General features: G+C 40.8%; 3 protein-coding genes across 3 annotated transcripts in view; all 3 read left to right on the top strand.

Moving 5' to 3' along the window:
• LOC311025004 (NACHT, LRR and PYD domains-containing protein 1b allele 5-like) overlaps window positions 1-12,843 on the top strand; it is a 174,164-nt gene extending 161,321 nt beyond the window's left edge. Inside the window, exon 15 of the mRNA XM_084027661.1 lies at window positions 12,274-12,843. Within this exon, the coding sequence (XP_083883787.1) occupies window positions 12,274-12,539 (266 nt within the window). The 3' untranslated portion in view covers window positions 12,540-12,843. The remainder of the gene's footprint in view (window positions 1-12,273) is intronic.
• Window positions 1,127-4,992, top strand: LOC311025025 (uncharacterized protein). Its single transcript, XM_084027694.1, has 7 exons — window positions 1,127-1,134; window positions 1,244-1,535; window positions 1,890-1,933; window positions 2,367-2,625; window positions 3,419-4,497; window positions 4,597-4,670; window positions 4,784-4,992. The coding sequence occupies exons 2-5, from the start codon at window positions 1,334-1,336 to the stop codon at window positions 3,742-3,744; spliced, it is 831 nt and encodes a 276-aa protein (XP_083883820.1). The 5' UTR covers window positions 1,127-1,134; window positions 1,244-1,333; the 3' UTR covers window positions 3,745-4,497; window positions 4,597-4,670; window positions 4,784-4,992.
• LOC311024823 (NACHT, LRR and PYD domains-containing protein 1 homolog) lies at window positions 4,441-9,154 on the top strand (the record flags this gene model as incomplete). Its single annotated transcript, XM_084027399.1, has 9 exons — window positions 4,441-4,497; window positions 4,597-4,670; window positions 4,784-4,998; window positions 5,958-6,208; window positions 6,293-6,412; window positions 7,467-7,602; window positions 7,738-7,767; window positions 7,906-7,957; window positions 9,130-9,154. The coding sequence occupies 9 exons, from the start codon at window positions 4,441-4,443 to the stop codon at window positions 9,152-9,154; spliced, it is 960 nt and encodes a 319-aa protein (XP_083883525.1).
• Window positions 12,844-14,998: the final 2,155 nt, after the last annotated feature.

A 14,998-nucleotide genomic window follows, 5' to 3' on the forward strand; every position in this document is an offset into this window, starting at 1 on the left:
TGGGTCCTTACTGGCCAGTTCGTTCTGTCAGACTTGGGCATGGAGGGAGGACTCAGATGCAGGGCAGTAGCAGTAAAAAGGCTTTTATTCTCAACTTAAACAGTATAAACACAAAATCACTCCACCGGGAGGAAAAAACAAGGCTACAAACAAAACTACAAAAATACAAACTTAACTTTACATGACGTGACGTGACGTGACGTGGACCGTGACGTGGATCGTGACGAGAGACAGGACGAACTGGCACAAGACAAGGGGAGACGCAGACTTAAATACACAGAGGGATAACGAGCAACAGGTGGCAACAATCAGGGATCAGGGATGACATCAGACCAGGGAAACACATGAGGAAGAGCAAGTGACCTGAAACGAGAAGGGAGTTATATTCAAAATAAGACAGGAAATGACAAGACAAAACCCCAAGACAAGACATTACCACACCGGCGTGACAGTATGATCCTTTAAGCAGGTAATAAAATAAAAGTCAGGAACCCGTTAACAGAAATACAGTAGTTATAAAAGAGAAGTTGCCAAAGAAATATGTACATCTACATCAGTAAACAGTCAAGTGGACAAACATCAGTTGTTTCACTATCTTGTGAAGTTTGGATGATGTTCTCCACATCCATGTTTCTAAAACAGACATTGATGATATTTAAAGAGTAAAATCTATAATCATCCCAGCAGAGAAATTTAACTTTTGCTTCATGAACATTTCCTTTGAATTTTCCAGGTGGAGACGGCGGCGTCTTTTATAGAGCTGCTTTTGGAAACGCTGGCTGATTTGAGTGACGGGGAGCTTGGGGATTTCAAGAAGGTCCTCTTGTCTCAAACTGACTTGCATCAGTTTGGGCTCCCATCCATGCTGTTTGAGATAACAGGACATCAGGACATGGTGTTTCTAACGGTGTTGCGCTACAACGAAGAGGCTGTGAATAAGACCAAGGAGGTTTTGGAGGAGATCAACAGGACTGATCTGGTGCAGAGGCTGTCAGACAGCAGCTCAGGACCCAAAAGTAATAACAATAAAGACAAAAACATGTCAAAATCCCCAAAATGTTGAATCAATGACTTTTACCACTTTTCCCCTCAGAGCAAGACTCAGGTGAACACCGGTCTGGATTGATCAGGATAGTGAGTAATGTAACATCTGTCTGACTGAGTTAAACACAGCTTTCATTCACCTAATGCAGGTTCATTCATGGTTGACATATTTATTTAATGAACGTATTATTTTTTTAAGGTAGCGACAAGAGTAGCTGTTCAACAGCTGATTTTGGAAACCCTGAATGATTTGGATGATCTGAGCTTTGAGGAATTCAGGAGGTTCCTGATGTTGATTGTCCATCAGAAGAACCTCTCATCCTTCCCATTTATGATAGGAGACATTTATAGTAAAGACAGAAGGATAACCGTGTATCTGATGATGGAGACCTACGGCCAACAGTTTGTGGAGTTAACCACGGAGGCTTTTAAACAAATGAACAGGACAGATCTGATACAGAGGTTACCAAAGCCCAGTTCAGGACTCACAGGTAAGACATAAGCCCCTTTACTCCGCCTTCTCGTTGCAGGATGATCACTCCTTCTTTCTTTTTGGTGTCAAAGGTACAGAGACAGAATGGAGGCGTGGTGGCGGCGTTATGCCACAAAGTCCAGTATAAATGGTGCGATTGTAAAGATTAAAACAAAAACAACATAATCATGTGTCTAATAAATTATTTATATAATTCATAATAATAAAAAGGTAAATCGGATTGAGTTCTGTGTTTTGTACTGAAATTCTTTTATTTTCTTTTGAAGCAACTGTGTCTCATTAAAAGTGATTATTAGTGATTCAATTAGATAGATTTGAATTGTCTGAGTTATTGAATGTCTTTTCTCCTCAGAGCAACACTTTGTGGATGAACATCAACCTTCACTGTTGCTGAACGTGAGTATGACTATATTTTACATTTTAAATCATCATAAATGATGAAACAAAACAAACAGTGAGTGTTTTAAATTGCCTCTCACTGTTAATGTTGAGCACTTAAGTTATAATGTTATGATGGAAAAGAGAGAAAACCGTTTCTTTGAGCTCCTGTTACAGAAACATGATGCGTTGAGATCAGAAAGGAGTTATTAATTAACATGAATTAAAGGATGGAGGGACTCATATTTGACTTTGATGTTAAGAAATTAAAACACTTAATACTTCAAAAGAAAATGAAATCAGTAGAAAAGATAGTAGTGTATCATTGTCTTGAGTGATCATGCAGAAAAAACTAATCTTATAACATTTACACTCGACGTCTATAACACTGACAAAATGCAGATAAATTAATCTTTAACCGTCCCAATTGGGAAATTACACGTTTACACAGGATTTGAAACGGATTCTTTTGGAAACAGTGAAGACTTTGAGTGAGGAGGAGCTGAAGAAATTCAAGTGGTTGCTGAAGCTAACGCTCTTCATGAAGAGGGTCCGACACATAAACTGGGAAACATGGTACAGCGCAGACCTACTGGTGAAACTGATGGTGGAGATCTGTGGTTTGCAGTCTTGGGAGGTGACCATCGACATTTTAAGGGACATGAACAGGACTGATCTGGTGACGGGAATGTCCAACTCAGGATTCAAAGGTCAGAGAGAAAAATAGAAATATATTTTAAAGAAAGTGGTTAAAACTTGTTGTTATTTGTTTTAAAATGAATAAAAAGGGCAGCAAAGCAATAACATGCAGCATCAGCCAATTGAATCCAGCCTCTTTGATTTTTGTGAAGTCACTGGAATTAATTTGGTGTAATTCTTTTTAAATGTACAATTTATAGTAAAATACAGTACATGTAGGCCAAATAATCACATTTTGCTGTTGACTTTAATCAGCACCTCTGTTACGATAAGATAAACCTTTATTAGTCCCACGGCAGGGACATTTACAGGATTACAGCAGCAAAGAGGATAGTGCAACAACAAGAGGCAAAACAGAATGTAATAAATAACATATATTAAAAAAATACTACTATTTAAAAATGTAATCAAGGACAGACTGAGTAGTTGAGTTCACATTATTGTATAATAGAATATATGACATTTTGATGTTGTTATTGCACATGAATGACCGTCAATTGAGGAATGGTTGAATAATTGACAGTTATTGGTATGATCAGGCTACTGGGTGCCGTGTTTATCATGCAATATTATTGTGGATTGGTACACAATGAATATTCAATTAAATAGTTTTGACACAATTTCACATTATAATCTTATCAAAGGAAGTATTTGTTGCATGGCTTCTGTATTGAGTGAGTATAGTGTTCTGAAGCAGAATATGTTATTTTCTAATTATTTATTTATATTTTGTTCAAAAGCAACTAAGTCTTTTAAAGTCTGATTTGGAATCGGTCAGTTATTTTCTCTTTTCTTCCTCCTCAGAGAAAATGTCAGTCCAGTTGAAGCTTTTGGAAACGCTGGAAGATTTCAACTACGATGAGCTCGAGAAATTCAAGCATGTCTTGCAGGACAGTAAAATGGAGAAAGGCCTCCCAAGAATCTCCAGACAGAGAATGGAGCTGGCAGGCAAAGCCGAGATAGTGGAGCTGATGATGGAGACCTACGGCCAACAGGCTTTGGAGGTGACCAGGGAGGTTTTAACGCAGATGAACAGGAGTGATCTGGTGCAGAGGTTGTTTGACGTTAGGTCAGGATCCAAAGGCAAGTTTGTTTTTGTTTATTACACTTTAATGCCTTTTTTTTCTTAAATCAAATTGCATGTGGACGGTCAAACAGCCATTTGAATGTGTGGTCTGTTGAAGCACATGCTTCAATTAGATCAGATCAGTCAGTGTTTCAGCCATGCAAGGGGCTCCATGGTAACGTCGGTGTTTGTCCTTCGGTGTGACGGACACACTGGACCATTATTGGATGGATGCATCACAATTACATTTTGTCCAGAGATCTTTGATGATCCTGGACTTTTCCCTCAAGTACCAGTGAACTCTTGCATGGAGTGCCAAGAAATGTTGTTTCCACATTCATTGTGCTTTGAGGATGCATCGTAATCACTTTGGTGATCCTCAGACTTTTCCTTGAATTATTATTCTCCAGGACTTTAATTGCAACACAAAAAGGCTGCCGAACTAACTACATAATGATGACGATTTGTAAACACTGTAGCTGCTCCATCAACACTTAAAATAACATAATTTAGACATAAATACAGGAGCGACCTTGTTGATGGACCGTAGACAGTCTCTGGTTCCTCCACTTAGAACCTCACATTAGACCCAACCAGACTATCGTAGACCTCTGCGAAACCACTACAATCTCAGTGAGAATCTCAGTGCTGACAGGCTTTCCCCCTCATGCTAATTATTCACTTGAAATATTTCAAGTTAAATACCACATTAATCACATGACCTTAAATATCAAAATAACAATTTGAAACAAATTCAGACATGTCTTCACAAGGGCCTCCGGGACGCATGGAGCCTGAGGGTGATGAAAACGTTATGGTAATCCTCACATCAGTTCATCACTTTGCTTTGTTCATTTATGTGATGTTGCAAAAAGCCCCATCTCCACTTATTTCCAAACATCTTTGTCCTCTGCAGCAGGACTGCAGCGACTGGACTAAAGTTGAACCTGACGTGAACAGTGCAGATGCAGATGAGGCTCCGACGTACAGGTGAAAAAAGAATAACGTCCTAAATTCTGCATCACAGCAAACTGGAACTATATTCTAGGGATATATGCTCATCTTTTTTATTTCATTTCTTATTTATCCATGGCTTGCTGTAGCCTACAGTCTGACGCGGGAAACTTTGAATGCAGCGTCTCTGGCTTGCGCTGGGTCTGCAAGGAAAAGGTCAGCTTAAAGTATCAGTTCTGCTCTTGGGAAGGACATATGCAGAGGATGGAGTCGATGCAATACATGCCTGCAGGTCCCCTAATGAACATCACAGTCATCGCCGGGAAGCTATTTGAAGTACAGCTGCCACACTGGATCTGCATAGGTAAGTGGACAGAACGTGCCCCTTGGCAGCTTACTGTTAAATCAGATGCCCACATTACGAGCCAAAGACCTCCCATTACAGCTTAGTTTCGATGTGCATATACTTTTAAAACGACAGTACTGAGCTAGCTTAGCCAGCTAAGCAAAGTAGATAACTTGGATGTTAACGGAAACTCACCCCAGAAGAAACTAAAAAGTATTCCTTCAGACTTCGTTGGCTCTGATGAAATAAGAGGTCCGGGCGGACTTTCTTTTCATCTGCGGCTTTTTGGTGGATGCAGTCATTTCCGACGTAAGTACTGTATGTCCGTTTGCTCTTTTTCGGCAGCTAAAGAATCCATCCGTATGCTGTACATAAGCTCTTGAGAAAGTTTGTCGCTACATGAAAGTCTTCCAAGGAGAGAGTTCTCCTTTCTTCTTCTGTAGCATTTGCAGTCAAAGTTACAGATTTCCTCCATTTCGCTGTCTTTATCCCGTTGAAATGTAACCGTAGATAAAGCGTCTGATATCTTCCGCTCCAGCGCCGCTGCGGCCGACGTGGACGCTGTATCAGTAGCCATGTGTTTCGCTTCTAACATAACAGCGCGTGAATGGCCAACGGTAATCAGTATGGAAATGAACTGCATCGCCGTCATGCCCCTGCAGGGAAACGGGCAACTGCAGATTTTTTGAGAAACTACAAATACAAAATGTATACTTTTACGACAACCAATACTGTTATCTGAAACATGGAGTGGCTTCTTCATGATCTCAACTTGCATATTCTGCAAAAAAAAAACGAAAATCACTCATTTTGAAAAAAAAAAGCTTATTTCGTCATTTACGCGAATTCGCTGGTTTTGCCATGGCGGGTCACATTTGAGTAACTTTTAGACAGCTGAAATTCAATCTTTAAATTCCAGACAGCATGTGTACAACAGCTGATGCAATCCTTATGTTATGTGCTCTTATGTTGTGCAGACGACAACCCTGAAATATGGGACAAGTTTGCAGTCCTGCACATAGAGGACTCTGGAGATGTCGTGGAGAAAGTGTCCGAGGTCACATCGCACCACGTCAAACTGTCCGAACCAGTTTTCTCTATCAGAGCATTCCTGGTGAAACTTGGCATCCCATTCAAGATACGGTGTGAAGTTTTAATATACAAGATCAACACAGCATTCCTCACACTCCATGTTTATCTGATCCCACGTGATCCTGGTCTACAACAGGTTATTTCATATCTTACCGTCACTAATTCCACAAATCACATGATGAAAACACAGCACAGGCAACTCATGTTTTTGTCCCAACAGCAACTGGACAAGAGCTACGGATACAAAATCATCAAAAAGCCGCCGCCACAGGAGTACCTGAAAATGGAAGATCGTTTCATCCTCACAGCAGATTTCCACGGTGCAGAAGTTCGTCCTAAAGTATGTTTGACTGAAATAAGATAATTTCAGTGCTTCAAACCTAAAATCAACCTTTTTATTTAAAGCAACACTTAAGAACTTTTCCTCTTCGGTCCCCCTACAGGTTGGAAGGGAATTGTCCATTACTGCCGTCATAAATAATTTAGCCTGGACGATGTCCAGTGACAAGGTAGAGTAGCTAACGCCTTAGCTAAGATTAGCTAACATGAGCCATAGCGATAGTTACATATATATAGTAGCACAATAGCTAACGCCTTAGCTAACATGAGCCAATAAAATAATCGACAATGTATTGTACACAGATGCACACTGTTGGAAAAAAAATTATTGCCGGTATTATTTACAAGTCCAGCAGCAACAAAGCCAAGTCCCCATCCGTCTTGCATTTTGTAGCCTCCTTCAGCTCTTGAGTGTGAGCCGGTCCGATATTCACTCTCATACAAGCTCTTTATTTGTCATGCTCCCGTTTTCTTTCCTTCGCCTCATCAGACATTATACTCCTCCTTTTCTTTGCAGGCTCTGCCATGACACCAATTTAAAAACTACCTAGCTGCAAAGTATCTTCTACGCACCTGCCGGGTGTTCTCCCACTGATCTCCACGCAGAGCCTCCACCTACCGGCTTTTGTAACGCTTGCCGTAAAGCAGGTCAAATTGTAGTCTCATTACAATTGTAGAACTACAAAACCACTACCCTACGAGGCAAAGTTACATAGTGCGGTTACAGCTGATAGAGGGCTGCAGAGCGATTGCTTTTTTGAGGTGATGAACCACTGAAACTATTTTGGAAACATTATTTTAAGGCACTAAATACTCTTTAGTGTTGCTTTAAATATCTATGAACAATGTGAGCGTTATGTTATTATGAATATTTAAATAATACATTTAAATATCTGAAATCATGACATTTTACCAATATTTGGCAGTTATCATTTTTGCCCCCTTCTGTTCATGTCTTTGATTTAGATGAGAAAAAAAACTTACTAATCGCTGTTGCAAACTCCGGATGCTGAAAGTCTAACTTCCTTTTCCCATAATTTATTTTTTTTCCTCAGTACATACAGCTCATATATGAAAGCAGTAAGCCAAATTACTCCGAAGTGTTCATAAGAAATCCAGACGCAGACTTTGCACTCAAGCTCAAACACAGTAAAGAGCTTCAAACAGTATGGAACCATATGATTAGAAAAGGTCAGATTTTAATAATATCACCAGAATTCATCTGCACAGCCTATTAAACACTTTTAACTTTCAACGTCACTCAAATATGTATCATGAGTGAAGCCAAAATATGTCTCTTTTCTTTTCCTCCTTTTTCTTTTTCAGAAGAATACCAAAACACTGGTCACATACAAGGTAAGACACGGCTCAACAGTCTGACCGAAGAGTCGGTTTGGTCCAGGAGTGGGTTGATAAAACCTAGCAGCATATTAAATATTCATAAACGGTGTTTTAGTCAGTTATCAGGATGTAACCGTGCTTCCTATATGACAGTTGCAGACATCGCTGGACTGAAGTCCTCCACACCTGCTTCCGGTGACCACGAGTTGTTTTTAACACGAGACATATTAATATTGGAAATATTGGAACCAACATTTGTGTGTTTTTTAAGCATTGAGGACGAGCTGTTTCTATGTGTAATATTATGTTTGTATATTATGTGTCTCCATAATAATATATATATATATTTATTATTACAATTTAATTATACCATTTATATAAATAATAATAGTAATAATAATTACAGATTTAGCTTAAGGTGTTGTGAGTTGACGTATTGCATATTGAACAAACCCCTTAACAAAATAATCAATAGTGCAAGAGAGAGAAATGTCTCTTAAAAGACAAATAAATAAAATTCAGGAGTATCCAGCACAAGTTATTTGCTCATAAAATCTTTCAGACAGACCTAACAAACCATGGCTTTGGATTTTTTTTATTTATTTTACAAATCGTCATTATGTCTTATTTCGGCATCCTTTTTATGCGCGCGCACGACACTGTGTTTGTTTACGTCGACGTTTTGAAGACGCGTTACTATGGCGACGTGCCACCAGAGCGTTTAACAGCTGAGAACGTAAATCCAATAGATGAAGATAAAAAGGCTAGTTGCTCTACGAGGGCGCCAACATAAGCAGCAACACGTATATGATGAACAGCAACTTCACTTGTTGAAGAGTAAATATGCAAAACGAGCTAAAGTTCACCTTTCATAATTGTTTTTAAGCCACAAGCTCAAATTCCGACACTCTTTGAATACGTCACACGGAAAGCAAAGTGAACGTTAGATCGCGGCATATTTTTGACTCTCCTATCCTAGCCATAGCGATAGTTACATATATATATATTAGCACAATAGCTAACACCTTAGCTAACAGGAGCCAATAAAATAATCGACAATGTATTGTACACAGATGCACACTGTTGGGAAAAAAATGATTACCGGTATTATTTACAAGTCCAGCAGCAACAAAGCCAAGTCACCATCCGTCTTGCATTTTGTAGCCTCCTTCAGCTCTCGAGTGTGAGCCGGTCCGATATTCACTCTCATACAAGCTCTTTATTTGTCATGCTCCCGTTTTCTTTTCTTCGCCTCATCAGACATTATACTCCTCCTTTTCTTTGCAGGCTCTGCCATGATACCAATTTAAAAACTACCTAGCTGCAAAAATATCTTCTACGCACCTGCCGGGTGTTCTCCCACTGATCTCCATGCAGAGCCTCCAACTACCGGCTTTTGTAACGCTTGCCGTAAAGCAGGTCAAATTTGTAGTCTTATTAGAACTACAAAAACACTACCCGACGAGGCAAAGTTACATAGTGCGGTTACAGCCAATAGAGGGCTGCAGAGCGAGTGCTGAAGTCCCGTTCACCCGGTTTTGGCAAGGCAAGGCAAGGCAACTTTATTTGTATAGCACATTTCATACACAAGGCAGACTGAAAGTGCTTCACATCATAACCTGTAATACAATAAAGTGGAAAAAAATAGAAGAATTTAAAGAAAATGAAGGCAAAATTAAAAATGCATTACAGAAAGAAAAGGAGAATAAAAACAAGAACAAAAATAATTGCAATAATTAATAACAGTGCAGACATTAAAAGATTTAGCAGAAAGCTATGGTGAACATGAACGTTTTCAGTCTAGTTTTAAAAGTGGTCAGAGTTGGGGCAAGTCTTACATCTTCAGGAAGTTTATTCCAGCTATTTGTTGCATAGTGACTAAATGATGCTCTCCCGTGATTGTTGTTTACTCTGGGAATCACTAACAGATTGGTCTCAGAAGATCTTAGTGGTCTAGAAGGCTTATGTAGTGGGAGCTAGGGATGTCCCGATCCGATATTTGGATCGGATCGGCCGCCGATATTAGCAAAAAATGCATATCGATATCGGATCGGCCTGCACGGGAAAATCCCGATCCGGACTCCCGATCCAGTTTTTTTTTTAAACTCCGGTCCGTGTTTTCCAGCGCACCGATGTAGGTAATCCATTCCAGTTTTATTCCGTTTTTCCCCAAAAACCGGTCCGCGTTTTCCAGCACACCTAGCGCACACCTCGCGACCTGTCCAGCATCCACTAAACAACAACAAGACGGACTTGTCTGTGCATGTCCAGTGTTTCCCCTACCATTGTACAGGCCATAAAATCAATACGCCAAAAATAAGCCACCTATCAATTAATTCATAAATCAATAAACATTTACATTAGGTGCGCCTCCGCGCAGCACAGTAGACTTGCTCCGCAAGACGCGCAGCCACAACAATCCTCGCCGCGCGCTCCCGCTACGTTCTCCTTCGTGAACTTTACGCGCTTGATGTTGTTCTGATGCCGTTCCGCCTCGTTAAACCACCACGATGTCGCTTTCTACTTTGAAAACACAGAGTTGACACTGTATTTTGATAAGCTGTTGCACTCTTCAGACTCGTGGTGTGAGCGGAACCGGACCAGTACCGGAACCGGCTTCCGCGCTGCCTGCTCGCACAGATCCGCTCGTGCGCACATGCGCTGATGCAGGTCGAGTGTTGTCGATAAATATATGCACTCCTTCAAAACAGCATCAAGCCATATTGTGTGTGTAGTATTAGGACGTGATGACGTGTGTAGTGCACGTGTGCAGTGTGAATGCAAAGCAAGGGACTCCCTGTGGGGGGAGGATTGTTTTTGATAAGATGTGGAACTCTGAGTTAACCTATTTCTACCTGAATTTCTATGAACTATTAGGCTGTTGAGTAAACCTATAACTTATATTTTACTTGATAAAATAAGACAATATATGCACTCATGTCGTTGTAGTGTTTTACAGTATCTGTAGCTATTAATGTGATGCTCATCATTTTCCAGACATATTTTTCCAGCCCCTAATTTTGGATCATTTCCATCAACCGGCATCTTTAATCTTTAATACATGCTTGGATCGGCCGGTATCGGTATCGGCCGATACTAAAAGCTACAATATCGGTATCGGATCGGAAGTGCAAAAAGCTGGATCGGGACATCCCTAGTGGGAGCATATCAGTGATATACTTCGGTCCTAGACCATGTAGTGATTTATATGTGAGCAGGAGGATTTTGAAATCAATCCTCTGACATACAGGGAGCCAATGTAAGGATTTAAGAATTGGTGTAATGTGCTCACATTTTTTGGTCTTTGTAAGAACTCTAGCAGCAGCATTCTGAACAAGCTGTAGCTGCCTGACAGTTTTTTTCGGAAGACCTGCAAGGAGACCATTACAGTAGTCTAGCCTACTAGTAATAAAGGCATGTACAAGTTTTTCTAAGTCTTGAGCTGACATGAGCCCTCTAAGTCTTGCTACATTTTTTAGGTGATAGAAGGCTGATTTTGTTACTGATTTAACGTGACTGTCGAAATGTAAATCAGAATCCATAATAACCCCAAGATTTCTGGCTTTGTTTGAGGTTTTCAGGGACAGAGAGAGAAAGTGTTGAATTATTTTAAACCTTTCTTTTTTAGCACCAAAAACAATTATCTCAGTTTTGTCCTCATTTAGTTGTAGGAAGTTTTGGCACATCCAGTCTTTGACTTGCTCAATGCACTGGCACAGAAGATCTATGGGGCGATAGTCGTTTGGTGATAGTGCTACATAGATTTGGGTGTTATCGGCATAGCAATGGTGGTCAATGTTATTATTTTGCATGATTTGTCCTAGTGGGAGCATGTAGATGTTGAATAAAGTCGGCCCCAAGATTGAACCTTGGGGGACTCCACACGTTACATTGGTAGGTTCTGATACAAAGTCGCCAATGGAAACAAAATAGTTCCTATCTTGTAGATATGACTTGAACCAGCTTAAGACTGTGCCTGAGAGCCCCACCCAGTTTTCCAACCTGTCCAAAAGTATTGAGTGGTCGACAGTGTCAAATGCAGCACTGAGGTCTAATAGCATTAATATTGAAGTTTTGCCAGAGTCTGTGTTAAGACGGATTTTGAGGTGATGAACCACTGAAACTATTTTGGAAACATTATTTTAAGGCACTAAATACTCTTTAGTGTTGCTTTAAAAGGCTTTTAGGCAGAAATCTGGTGCAGCCCAGGCCCTCGGGTTCCAACTGCATTTGGTGGTGGTAGTAGTATAGTAGAAGTATAGTATATAGTATCTTTCTTCTCATCTTACTCTTGGCATGAAAGTGCGTCTCCCAAAAATGTTGTATCGAAGAAACTTTAGATGCAAGAGCTTTACAGAATTTGGAGAACACGTAACTTCGTAGCTGTAAACTGAACCCTTATTCTTTCAGATGTAGTTTAATGCCAGAGTTCGAAATCCACTATTTGATCATCAAAATGAACCTTTTCCTCTGAAGAAAATGTACAAAGTTGTAATCAGGCATTCCTCCTTCTTTCCTCAGGGGCTCATTTTGTGGATAAACATAGACTCCAGCTGATCAAAAGAGTGAAAAACATTGAACCCATTTTTGATGAGCTCCTCGACAAAGGCATCATCCAACAAGAGAGTTACGATGAAATCTTGGCGAGCCGCACTGATCAGGGGAAGATGAGGAAGCTCTACTCCGGTCCCCTGACTGCTGCCGGACCTGACGGCAAAGACGTCTTCTACGCAATCCTCGAGGAAAGGGAGAAATATCTCATTGCTGACCTCAAGAAGAAGAAGTGAAATTTATCATCAGACCAAATCTACATTCTACCTGAACACAAACAGTTTTTATATAATCAAAGTTGGGGAGATATTCATTTTAATGCTACGCGAAATGTTTAAATGGAGCCGTTTCCTCTTAAATCCAATGAAATGTATACTTATGTGGTCCAGCCCCGATCAATCAATGAATTATCAGACAATCATGTAAGAAACGAACAAGTTATCATCAGACATGTTTTTATCCAACAAATAATCAAATGGAATGAAAGTCTAGTTTATGTAAATGAAAACATAACATAAGCTTCATTTATACCAAGTGTGTTTTTTTAAAATCACTTTTATCACAAAATGGTTTATATTTTTAAATGTATACATTTATAATAAAATCTTCATGAGTGAAGTCAAAAGATGTCTATTTTCTTTTCCTCCTTTCATTTTCACAAGAAAACACCGGTCACATACAAGGTAAGACCTGTCTGTCTCTACATGTCTCCCTGTGATAGACTGGTTACCTGTCTGTCTCTACATGTCAGCCCTGTGATAGACTGGTTACCTGTCTGTCTCTACATGTCTCCCTGTGATAGACTGGTTACCTGTCTGTCTCTACATGTCTCCCTGTGATAGACTGGTTACCTGTCTGTCTCTACATGTCTCCCAGTGATAGACTGGTTACCTGTCTGTCTCTACATGTCTCCCTGTGATAGACTAGTTACCTGTCTGTCTCTACATGTCTCCCTGTGATAGACTGGTTACCTGTCTGTCTCTACATGTCTCCCTGTGATAGACTGGTTACCTGTCTGTCTCTACATGTCAGCCCTGTGATAGACTGGTTACCTGTCTGTCTCTACATGTCAGTCCTGTGATAGACTGGTTACCTGTCTGTCTCTACATGTCTCCCTGTGATAGACTGGTTACCTGTCTGTCTCTACATGTCAGCCCTGTGATAGACTGGTTACCTGTCTGTCTCTACATGTCTCCCTGTGATAGACTGGTTACCTGTCTGTCTCTACATGTCTCCCTGTGATAGACTGGTTACCTGTCTGTCTCTACATGTCTCCCTGTGATAGACTGGTTACCTGTCTGTCTCTACATGTCTCCCTGTGATAGACTGGTTACCTGTCTGTCTCTACATGTCTCCCTGTGATAGACTGGTTACCTGTCTGTCTCTACATGTCTCCCTGTGATAGACTGGTTACCTGTCTGTCTCTACATGTCAGCCCTGTGATAGACTGGTTACCTGTCTGTCTCTACATGTCTCCCTGTGATAGACTGGTTACCTGTCTGTCTCTACATGTCAGCCCTGTGATAGACTGTTACCTGTCTGTCTCTACATGTCTCCCTGTGATAGACTGGTTACCCGTCTGTCTCTACATGTCAGCCCTGTGATAGACTGGTTACCTGTCTGTCTCTACATGTCTCCCTGTGATAGACTGGTTACCTGTCTGTCTCTACATGTCAGCCCTGTGATAGACTGGTTACCTGTCTGTCTCTACATGTCTCCCTGTGCTAGACTGGTTACCTGTCTGTCTCTACATATCAGCCCTGTGATAGACTGGTTACCTGTCTGTCTCTACATGTCAGCCCTGTGATAGACTGGTTACCTGTCTGTCTCTACATGTCTCCCTGTGATAGACTGGTTACCTGTCTGTCTCTACATGTCAGCCCTGTGATAGACTGGTTACCTGTCTGTCTCTACATGTCTCCCTGTGATAGACTGGTTACCTGTCTGTCTCTACATGTCTCCCTGTGATAGACTGGTTACCCGTCTGTCTCTACATGTCAGCCCTGTGATAGACTGGTTACCTGTCTGTCTCTACATGTCTCCCTGTGATAGACTGGTTACCTGTCCAGGTGAACCCTGCCTTCGCCCAATGACAGCTGGGATCGGCTGGATGGGTAGATTTCTTAAATGTTATAGAAAGTGATGTCACCAGGTAGGCTGTTGACCTGAATCCAATTATTTTTCTTTCCCTCTAGCCTCAGGCGATCACTTCGTGGATAAACACCAGTGTGATCTGATCGACAGAGTGAACAACATTGAACCAATCTTGGATCATCTCCTGAGAGAAGTTGTAATCCAGCAAGAATTTTATGACAGAATGTCTGCCATTCCAACCACCGGGGAGAAGATGAGAAAACTCTACGGAGGTCCCCTGAATGCAGCCGGACGCGACGGAAAAGACATCTTCTTCAAAATCCTCGAGGAGAAAGATTCGTTTCTTGTTGCCAGTCTCAAGAAGAAGAACTCATAAATACTGTGTTGAATTCGCCTGTTTTCTGCATCGCAAAGCAAATGTCAGGCCAGACCCCCTACAACGGTTTAGTTTGTCACCTTTTCCACCCTCATGAGTTTGCAGGTATGGGTATAGTAGTGTATCTGCTGCTGAGGTAGGAGTATCATAGTGCACATCAGTATTATTGCACTGTCACTGTCTCAACGTGTCATATAAAGCTTTTTCTAATGTAAATATCTACAA

The sequence above is a fragment of the Eutrigla gurnardus genome (genome assembly GCF_963514095.1).
Source record: "Eutrigla gurnardus genome assembly, chromosome: 14".
Lineage (NCBI taxonomy): Eukaryota > Metazoa > Chordata > Actinopteri > Perciformes > Triglidae > Eutrigla > Eutrigla gurnardus.